The sequence below is a fragment of the Halyomorpha halys genome, unplaced genomic scaffold (genome assembly GCF_000696795.3).
Source record: "Halyomorpha halys isolate HHAL.00 unplaced genomic scaffold, Hhal_1.1 Scaffold217.1, whole genome shotgun sequence".
Classification (NCBI taxonomy): domain Eukaryota; kingdom Metazoa; phylum Arthropoda; class Insecta; order Hemiptera; family Pentatomidae; genus Halyomorpha; species Halyomorpha halys.
In genome coordinates, this window is record NW_027114159.1 from 264,550 (window position 1) to 276,359 (window position 11,810).

Genomic DNA, 11,810 nt, shown 5'->3' on the forward strand with positions numbered 1-11,810 from the left:
CTTTATGGATGGTTTTATTAGTAACAAAATAAGAAGCATTGAGGATTTTACGAAGGATTTTGGATTGTAAAGAATGGATACGAGAGGAATTCGAAGGTTTAGTGGAGCCCAAAGCTCAACTCCGTATGTCCAGATGGGCCGAATTATTGTCATGTAGATCAGTCTTTTGACAGTCGTCTGGAAGTTTAGACCGTTTGTCTAGTAAGTGCTGTAATAGTCGGAATCTGCGAGCAGTTTCCTGTCTTTTCAGTCTTGTGTGAGGATTCCAGGTTAGTCGTTTGTCAAGTTGTAGTCCAAGATAACGAATCTGTTCTACAGGGGTAAGAGCCACCACTAATGGTTTTAAAACATAATAAATAAATAATTGTAAACAGACGAGGTGGTTTAACATTCCTTTGATAAAGAATAGTAGATTCACATTCTTTATTTATGTGGTCATAGAGACTATATAGATCCTTGCTGATCTCTACATCTTGAGTGTGTTCCAGTAACAGATGTAACTTTTGTATTAAAGATATACAATAAATGATTAACGACCAATTTGATAAAAGTAAATTTGACTAGAACTACACTCGAAGAATTTAGAAGGTATGGCACCATATAGACATCATAAGGCTTCACTGGCCTAATCGATCACGTCATTAATGCCAATCATTCATTATTTTGAGTTGGGTGTACCCATTATGTTTCATCAAAGAGAAAATGCTGTGTGTCAAGATTTGTAACTTGTTATGTAACTTTGATATTGAAGAATTTTATATTAAATTTTATATTCAACCAACCAAAAATATACTTATCAAACTAGAGTAACTTTAAAATCTCTTTTTTTGTTCGTACCCTTCATTAAAAATAGTAAATTAGTACTTCATACATACATTTATTATGGAATGGGTTACCCTCTAGGGTAATCCCTTAGAGGATTGCCCTCTAAATAATTATTGTTATTTTTTACGTAGGTAAATAAGCCATATATCTGTATTTCAGTATGATTTGTACTCAGGGAGCTAATGATAGATTAGCAAAAAGTAAGTCATATTATTCTTTTATGATACCTTTTCCTGTAGATGACATAGTGATATGATACAAACATGTGGAGAATCTACCCATTAATAGAACTCCAATAAAATTTCTAGAGAAGATCTCGAGGCCATCTTCTTTTCAGACGCCTAGGAGGATTATTAGATAATGAAGGAGAAGCCAGGTTAGAAACAAGTGAATTTGGGAAATTTATCATAGAAGGAATGGTATCTGGTTCTGGCCAAATCGCCAACATATGGGACATTCAGGTCCTGATGGATGACTTGATTTGTGACAAAGTAAGGACCATTAAGGATTTTACGAAGAATTTTGGACTGTAAGGATTGGATTCGGAAGGAATTTGATGGTTTAGTGAAGCCCCAAAGCTCAACTCCGTATGTCCAGATAGACCTTCTCTATCTTAAAAAAGTGTATTATGGAATGGATTATAAATACTTCACTAAATCTCCTCCCTATGATTGCCTTGTGGTTTTATATGGTGTTGATATCAGTCCAGCTAAGGTGGTATAGTCTAGCTATAGCCTATGGCAGGGGCGGCCAACAAGTCGATCGCGAGGCCAATTTGGGTTGATCGTCGATTCCTCGCAATGTCTGGGGTGTAACTACGCGTACCATGGACGTTGAAGCGATTGTAGAAGACAACACTTTCAAGCAATAGTAGCAGACATATTTCATAGGGATCAAAAGTCATTAATAATCCATGTTATTCTAATTACCCTGGATGTGAGTTTTTTTTGCCCTCTAAATAATTATTGTTATTTTTTACGTAGGTAGATAAGGCGTATATCTGTATTTCAGTATGATTTGTACTCAGGGAGCTAATGATAAATTAGCAAAAAAGAAAGACATATCATTATCATATGATACCTTTTCCGGGCCCAAAAAACGGGAAAGTGAAATATTGAAATCAAATTATCGGCCATACTGGGCAGTTTTATAACAACTTTTTCATATTTACAAATAAATAGTACAACAACTTATCCATTGCTGTTGATAATTTTTTTTATAATTTATTTATTTTTATTTACAACTGTATAAAAATATATAAAACAAGTACATTTGCTGTAGGTGACTTAATGATATGATACGAACATGTGGAGAATCTACCCATTAATAGAACTCCAATAAAATTTCTAGAGAAGATCTCGAGGCCATCTTCTTTTCAGACGCCTAGGAGGACTATTAGTTAATGAAGGAGAAGCCAAGTTAGAAACAAGTGAATTTGGGAAATTTATCATGGAAAGAATGGTATCTGGTTCTGGCCAAATCGGCAACATAAGGGACATTGAGGTCCTGATACAAGTCATCTATCAGGACCTCAATGTGACAAAGTAAGGACCATTAAGGATTTTGGACAGTAAGGATTGGATTCGGAAGGAATTTGATGGTTTAGTGGAGTCATGTACATCAGTAATAAAAAAAATAAATTGCATTTTAAGTTAGTAAAAATCTATCTTAAAAAAGCGTCGGAAAATTGAAGTTTTTAGGTAACGCATGTACGGAAAGCTGCAATCCAAACTTGAATGGGGAAATTTATTTTCTTTGTGAGCCTTAGTCATCTCGAAAACTTAATAGGTGATTTAAAAACTAAAAAATAGTTTTGAACATATAATGTAGGAGTATATTACTTGTCTACCCATACCTCGCTGAAATGCATATGATACTGAAACACAAGTGGATAAACATAGTATTCATTTCACACCCCTTCTTCCCCCTTAGACTACGCCTTCAACAACATCGATCGCGACACACTTATAAGATAAAAAGTAGATCTTATTAAGAGAAAAGTTGGCCACCCCTGGCTTATGGTTACGCCATGGAATTAACATCTCACTTTCAGCACAAATTTATATAGTCAAGATTAAACTTAAAATAAATGGGACGAGTAATAAATGAATTAAATGGAATCGGAAATATTGAAATTGACCTGTCAATAACTCACAGATATGACTTTCAAACATTAGTTTCAAATAATCTGGATAATAAAATATAGTAAAACTGACATGAAACATTTTTAAAAATGTAATTATAGTTGACTGTATATATTATATGAGACGAATATGATAGGAAGCGTGGTCAATGAAGAATACAAATACTTGATTAGTTCCAACATTTCAGCCAGAATTTCAGGCCTTCGTTAGGACCACAGGAGCAACCAAATATTTCAACTAATGGAAGTTCGGACGTAAAAGAAAGGAGAGAATCAAGAAACCAGTTGAATCATGTTTCAGTTCACAAGGTGAAATAAAACATTTCAAACACTAAAAATGACCTTTGGCTAATGCAGTTAATTTTTGAAAAATTATATTTGAGGCCAAAATCATAGAGTTGAGGAGGTAAACACTTAGTAGTTAATTCTTTCTTTCTGCAAGAAAAAATCTGTACATTCTTTTATTTTATAATAATTCATCAGATTTTCACAGGGATGGGAAAATGCTTCCATAAACACGGAATCGAAGTTTTTAAACATTCTGAGAAAGTAAAAACAAGTAATTTTCAGGTTTGCGATTGCTAAGTCCTAATTTCAATTTTTAATAAAAGGGGCCGAACAATAGCAAATCAAATTTTTATTTATTTTTGTAACTTTTCGAAAAGAAACTCACTTAAGCGTTCGTAAACGTTAAGTAACAATGTGGAAGGTATAGTAGCTTAGCAGACATCTTTCAACGAGATACCTAAGATCCTGGATTGTAATCCAGCTGGGTTCACTTTTTAAAATTATAATCTTCAATGTTTTCAATTTTACAGTTAACATGGTAGCACATAAAAAATAGTACAGATGATTAATTTACTATGCCAGTTCACGGGAAAATGTTTCTATAAACACGGAATCGGAATTTTTAAACATTCTGAGAAAGTACAAAAAAGTAATTTTCAAGTTTGCAATTGCTAGGTCCCAATCTCAATTTTTAATAAAATGTGTCGAAAAATAGGAAATTAATTTTTTTTTTTGTAAGTTTTAGAAAATAAAAATTCTTTAAATAAAATATTTGATAGATTGTTAAAAATCTAGTAAATCTTTTTTCGTTTTTTCGCCGATAAACATAGATTCTTGGAGTTAGTAGCAAAGCGCCTTACATCTATGCCTCTCTACTCCCATACTAGCTAATTATATACATTATTAGCCAAAATGTATGAATAATGACGTAAAGTATAGGCTATTCAAAAAAATATACATATTAAAATAAAATTGGGACTCTTATTAACTACGTCGTGGCCTGCATGGTGAAATTGGTTCTTTAGCTACTTAAGTTCCCCAAATATGGCACTAGACTGTATTACATTATATCGAGAAAAAAATTTAGAAAGCACCTAAATACATTTATAATTTGTTTTTCAAAATGTTTAAGAAAAATTTTAAATATCCCAAAACTGAATAATACTACTTCCATTGATAAGAGTCAATAACTCAAATTGTAAAATTTGAGTTTCCCGTTAACAAATGATGTGGAAAAGAGAGAAATAGTGGTGATAGAATCGGACCAGATAGGTTACACCGGGAAGAGAAACTGGATAAGGGGCCTGATAGGTTGACAATGGCTGCAGTGGAAGTGGTTGAACCATTACCAGCTTTGTCCTTTCAGTCGTATTCGGGGCATTTCCACCCCTCTGGTCATTGCCAACCCGGATCATTGCCGTATAATTGGATAATCAACCTGGATACTAAGAATTATTCGGGTAAAGGAGCGATAGTAGCATATTGGAGTTGAAATATTCCGTCTGATTACGAACGCCTACATTTTTTGAACCCTATATTTTATATTTAAATATCAGTGGAACTGTCATGATAAAGAGGAAATCATCTGTTTTGGTGCTTGTACGCTACTGAAAAATTTAAAACATTCATGATTCATGGTTCTCATTTACAAACATGAACCCAGCTGGACTACAATCCAGGATCTTGGGTATCTCGTTGAAAGATGTCTGCTAAGCTAATATAACTTCATCATTGTTCTTACTTTTACGCGTGCTTAAAATCCAAAAATAAATAAAAATTTAATCTGCAATTGTTCGACACCTTTAATTAAAAATTTAGATTGGGACTTAGCAATCGCAAGTAACCAACTTTTTAGCCTTTACAAAAAAATAACCCTGAATAGTGGTATTTTTGGATTTTTCTTGCTTCATTGTGAGTACTAACATACAGTAGTCTAAACCTTTTAAGATAATCCTACCTGTGAACTAATGGGGGAAAAATTGAATAATGGACTTGCAGATAAACTAGAATCAATTGTATAGCATTGGCTGTAAATAAATTTTATAAAATTAGGTGTACACACACGCATAGGAGGATAAGCAAAATAAGGCTTTTCGTCGAAAACTGGGATTAGAAATTTTTCAAGATGCCAATACATTCTATCACTATTAACTTATTCCATTTAAATTTTGTTTTTTTTACGAAATTATTTCTTCTTCTATTGTTGGTAAACAATAACTTTCTAACTGATGTTACTAGTTTCATTTAGCATTTCCTTTTTTTTTTTTTTTTTTTATTAAAAGTTGTTTCTTTTATTTGTATGTGATCGTTATAAAGTGACTTTAAAATATGAGTTGCACAAAATATAGTAATTTTTGCTCGTAAATTATATCACTAAGCAAAATTTATAGCATAACGGTGAGTCATTTATGTGTTTGCTTTCTTGTTAATTTAGTTTTAACATTGAAAGAAGAAAATCTGCGATATTTATCTCTATCATCTGTCAACGATAATGTAGAAAGATTTTAATGTTTTATTCACATGGTTAATAACTATAACATTTGTATATCGGTTATTCTTGGACATTAATAAGATATTGATTGACATTAATAAGATCGCTATGCAATTAGTTTACCATTGCTTCTAGGTTAACTTGCAATTTTACTGGCCTAGCAATGAAGTCCACAAACGCTCTGCCGACCAGAATCATCCACAATCTGGGAATTGTCACAACGGCATGTCTACAGATTTTAATAGGCGGGTCCTCCGACGGTATTTTTGTCGGATATAATAGTTTTTTTACTATTATATTCATCAGGTCTCTGATGAAGACCTGAAACTCAGGTCGAACATCTGCATAAATAAATAATTTTTTGTTTATTTATATTTTTTACTGACCGCACCATCTTCTCCAATCGGTAATATACGGTCAACTATCTTCATCTCATAATACTTTACATCTTCGTCCTGTGATCGATAATGGATGGAACAATTTCTTTTCTCTTATTAGATCTTGAGGGAGGTTCTTGATTATAATTATTTCTTCAATCCTTTCATCCTGGAACTGGAGCTTTGTTTGCTTGTGATTTCTTCTGTAATTAGTTTAATACCAGCCCTAGTCCACTGAATCCACAATCACAAATAAACTTGTATTCCCACTCTCAATTTTTCAGATCTTATTGTATCTTAGACTAGGTCTAAATGGATTGACGTATTATTTTTTTTTGCTAGTTATTTCAGCACTTGAACGTTAAGTCCTTCAATGCCTTGGTTTTTGTTCTCTAACCGTCCATGATCTATGCGAGTAAGGTCAAAAACTAATTTTAGGTGTCAAAGTGCCGAAAGATGCCTTCTTTTAACGCGTGTTTCATCTTCCGTTGTGCAATGTTGTTTATAAACTCTACGGCTTTTAAGAAACCTAACGCGTTCGTCGTCATACTAAGGAATCTCTTCCTCCGAAATTTGAAGCTTTACTCCAAACAAACAAGCCTTAACGCGGCTCATATTCTCAATACAACTTTTTTGTAAGCCCTTTTTAGGATATATATATTTATTTAGTTACGCCTTTTCTGCAGAGATACATTTTTCTTAATATTGAAATTTAATTATGGATAATTTGTTTTCGCTTCAAAAATGGCTCGTCCGATTTGGAATGATTTTGGCAAATACGAAGGATTAGTGTTGTCACATTCGGATATGTAAACACGGTTCGGTTCTTCTTTTAGATTTTATTTTCAAACGATAAATAGAATTGGAAGAAGATAGTTAACCGTATAAAGTACATTGTAGGAAGATAGTCAGGATGGCGGTCAATAAAGATATCAAAATAGTAAAAGAAAACTATTTATTGTTGACCAAATTTTCGCCCCATTTGTAGGGCTTCTTCAGGGCTGTCTGATTGTAGTATAAAGCCTCGTGTTTGTTTATTCATATTGGAAGAAGATAGTTGACCTTTTAAGTAGATTATAGGAAGATAGAAATAGTGAAAGAAAACTATTTCTTGTTGCAGTTGTCCTTTGTAGTATAATCAGACAGCCCTGACGAAGCTCTGCAAAATGGGGTGAAACGTTGGTAAACAATAAGTAGTTTTCTATTGTTATTTTGATACGTTCATTGAACCAAACATGCCATCCAAACTATCTTTCTAGAAGATAAATAAAATTAATTAAAAAGGAAAAAAATAAAATTGATTCTTAAACTTTGAAATATTGCTTTGAAAATAATTACGTACCTACCTACCCAGAAGAAAGATAAGCTCGGGTTTTAACAAGAGCAGTTGAGCTTACAACAGCATCCTACCTACTGGTCCACCATACCATCATCTATTAATAAACTGTTTCTATAAATCAGTGGCTTGAAGCAACAATCAATTTCTATTTTTAGACGTTTTTAGTTTATGTAATGTTGTCTGCCAAGGATTAAACTTTAATATAAAATAACAAATAAGATTCATAGATAAGCAAGTAAGAATTGCTTTTTTTTGTACCACAGCATATGTATGTCCCTTGTTTCGAAAAACATACTGTTTTCCTGATTCCCCTTTTTTTTTCTTCTTTTTTTTTTTTAATAACTAGAATTTGGACATGGTTAGTGTTATTAAGTCACAGAAACACAAACAATAACAAAAAATAAATAAAATTCATTTAGTTTGAATTTTAGGCCAACGTAGAATAATAATTAACTTATGATTGCCAAAAAAAGTTTTGTTACAATTGATAATTTACACGTGGACTGTACAATGTTTGTTTCCTAGTATTGATATAGTGTATTTCCTGATATAGTCCGGACCAAGTCCACAATTACATGGTCCACTGCCTGCGATCATTATTAGCCGAGCGATGGCCGCAAATTATTTTAAAGTAATGATCTTATTATTTACAGCTCTATATCATGCTATAACTTAAAACATGTAATAGATTTCTTCTATTATGACAAGTATATTACTAACGAAACATATTAATAGTTTGTTTTTTTTGCATTATTTCATAAAGAAACATATAATCTGAACAACAACAAGATTAATGGTATATAGAATTTGTTACACGGATTTTAAATTTGTTCTATAAGAGATTAAATCGTTAAACTTGAACACGTTTAATATGAAAAATAAAAATATACTAAAAGTGACAAATAATTTTTTATAAATTATTTCTAATTATTAGTTATTTGAATTATTCTCGTTAGGAACTATGAACCGACGGGTAGAAAGACAAGTAGGTGGGAGAATAACATAATGATTGATTTGGGTTTGAACGGACATCACTAGATAGTTGTACATAAGGGGTATTCATGATATTGTGTTAAATGTAAAATGTTTTATCATTTTAAATGTTATAAGTATAGGACTGTGAGCAGCCCTATTTAAAGTCATGTGAAATGATAAATACATAAGAGCTCCTAGTGGATTTTCTGAGCAACTAGTTTAGTAACCTTTCCTTTCAAAACTTTACGTTATTGTTTACTTCTAAGTTTTGATTAAAGTAATTTATTACAACATGCCTAAAGTGAGTGAAAAGTAGAAGTGTAAAAGTTTGGTTACTGATTATATTTTTTAAAAAGTGCAAAACACAAGACAAAAGAAAAAAAAACACAAACTACGAGTAAGTAACCTAACACGACAACGGTGACAAGCTCAGCTGGACTGTCGTGACGTCATTCTTTATTTAACAGACCTAGTAACAGGCTCTCAACCATGTTAAATGTTACATCGTTTTAACATGTTAAAAGAAGGAAATATTTCTCCATTTAACATAACTTTTTCCATTTAACACGCTTTAACATTTAAACTAAAGATCATGAATACTCCTATAGACAGGGGATTGGAGGAATTGGCATCAACCTTCAGGATCGCTGTCTTTATTATAACTAAAAGCGACAAAAGATAATTAAGAATAGTTCGAGACAATAAGTTCATTCTAAATATAAGCAAGATCTACGAGATTTAAGATATTTAAACCCAACATAGTTTAAAAAACTAACAACCTAAACGTAGGAAATATGATATTAACATAAATATAAAAATTAGACTGATCTCTTCTAATTCTTATTCTAAAAATCCATATTATAGTACAGAAGCCAGATACATAAAATACAGTCTATTGAAAATCTGTAAACAATTTTTTAAATTAATTTTGGACTGGGTAAAAATCTGGCAGTCCTGTGGTTCTGACCAAATGACAAACTGGTAGAACCGTTGGTCTAGTAATATTACTTCTTTACAAAGTACTGCGCTTCGGACCCTGTACAGTACTGGATAGAGATTTAATTAATTTTTTTTTCTTTAATTTCTATCACATTTAACATAGATACGTATTTCTTCCGATTCTGAAACTCTTACTAATTAGCTAATTATTCTAATTAATTAATTATTCTTTCTCTCAGTTTCGTCAGTCCTGGTCGTTAATCACCTTTTCTGCTTGCACTTGTACTTCAAGACCAGCTACTGGGCTCGATAACTGGAGTAGGTTGTTTACGACCATATCAACTTGGCCGAATAGTTAAGTTATGGTGCCCATTCGACACAAACTTGAATGTTTTGTTTTTAAATTTTTTTTTTTATTTTCTTTATTATAACTTCTCGCTACAGTACACCATTCAGGATTTAAAAGCAAATAACAAAAAAAAAAAAAAAAAAAAAAAAAAATCGTTACTTTAGTAAATCATATAAACTTATAAGAACCGCCAGAAACGCATTGAAATGTGAAAGAAAATGTTTGTTTAATTAATTGCAGACGTATGTTCCATAGGCTGGATTCTATGCATCGGGATCCTGTATTTTTCAACAACAAAAAAATAAATAAATAAATAAAGCTCAGTAATTCATGGACGAACTGTAAAATAACTGTGAAAAGTGAAATATTTACCATGAAACCAATGACGCAAGCTTCAAGTCAGTCAGACGCAGTTCCTTAATGGAAATCGAAATGATAGTCGATTGAAATTACGAATTAAATATTACACCCCTCTGATACATACATAAGGATTACTATAAAACTAACTATCTACTATAAAAGTTAAAACGTAAATTAAAATGTTAAGTACTTTAGTGCTTGCTCACCTTGACAATAGTGTCACCGCTGTGAAGGCCCGCCCTTTCTGCCGCACCACCTATAAAAAATGAAATAAAAATGAGTTTAATATAAAATGTTTTTTCAATACAAGGTTTCAATTAAAAACATTAGCAGTTGCATCCAATGGATTCCTGACCAGCAGATTCATAATCACACCTACATGGTTTTCTTTTGAAATTCCAATTTACATAATAAATATATATATTTTAATTCTGTACTAGCAATAACGAGTGCACTTAGAAACAAATGCCTTATTTAATTTGTTAATTACTGGGGAGTCCAGTTTGAAGGACGATTTAAATCACTCTACCTTATATGATATTTAATTTATTATTTATCAATAGCCACCACTTAATTTTTTAAATAATTGCTAAAATTATTAAAGCTATAATTGTAAATTTTCTACCAGTATAACTTAGAAATTTCTATAGAAAAATAAAAATAAATTCGATATGGGCTTGAATAAGTGAGCAGTATCTGTTCTTTTATGTAAAAAAAGATACAACTAAATAATGTGGATTTTTAAAATTGTTTCTCATATTTATTTATTACGACAAATATGAGAAATAATTTTAAAAATTTACGTTATTTAGTTTGTTGTTTTTTTTACATAAAAGAACAGATACCGCTCACTTATTCATAGTTGGACAACTTCAGGTTCGTGTTTAACCACTCCTAAATATTAACTACTAATTAATTAATTAATATAAACTACTAATTAAAAGAACCCTTAATACTTTTTTTTACATGAAAATTAATAAGCCAAAGTGATGATTTCCCCCATATTTCCCAAAAAACATTTTACTGGAAAACTTCGGATTAAAGTTTAGCGTCTTAAAAAACATTAAGAAAGCCAATAAAAACAATTATACCAGAACTTTCCACTTAAATCCATTTTTTAACGGCATCTAACTAAACAACCTTGGTAATTTTAACTTCATAAGCACTATCGTTTTCGGGACGGTAATCACGGACAGTTCGATTTCATTAAATAAATAAATATAATTTTTATTAAGATGTTGAGGTGAAAAATAATTAATTATACAACATTGTGTCATAAATCTTAATTAATGTGACTATATGATAATATGTAAAAAAAAAAATAGATGTACTTAACAAATGGGGAATATTAGTACTAGAAGATGGTGAAACCAGAAACGCTGTACAAACGAATATAGAATACTGGTAATATTTTAAAGGAAGTTTAGTTTTACCTTATTTTTATATTTATGTTATCAACGTCTTAATAAAAAAACAAAAAAACAACAACTTCCTAGGAAAGAAAATCCAAAATAAATAAATAGAAATCAGGATTTGAAAGAGTTATTCTACTATTGAACAAAAATAAGAAAAAAATGTTACTGTTTGGTTTTCTATTAAAAATTAGATAAAAAAAAAGAAGAGATATTTTTAACTTTAATCCAAACTGTCAAAAGTTAATTCTTAATTTGTACCCATATTTTATTACATCAAGACTGAGTTATTCCGTGGTTTTTATGGTTTAA

General features: G+C 31.2%; 1 protein-coding gene across 1 annotated transcript in view; it reads right to left on the reverse strand.

The window, feature by feature from the left end:
• LOC106679760 (rho guanine nucleotide exchange factor 12) overlaps positions 1–11,810 on the reverse strand; it is a gene marked incomplete in the record, with an annotated part of 158,134 nt that overhangs the window by 118,191 nt on the left and 28,133 nt on the right. Inside the window, 1 exon segment of the mRNA XM_067051400.1 lies at positions 10,293–10,342. Within this exon segment, the coding sequence (XP_066907501.1) occupies positions 10,293–10,342 (50 nt within the window).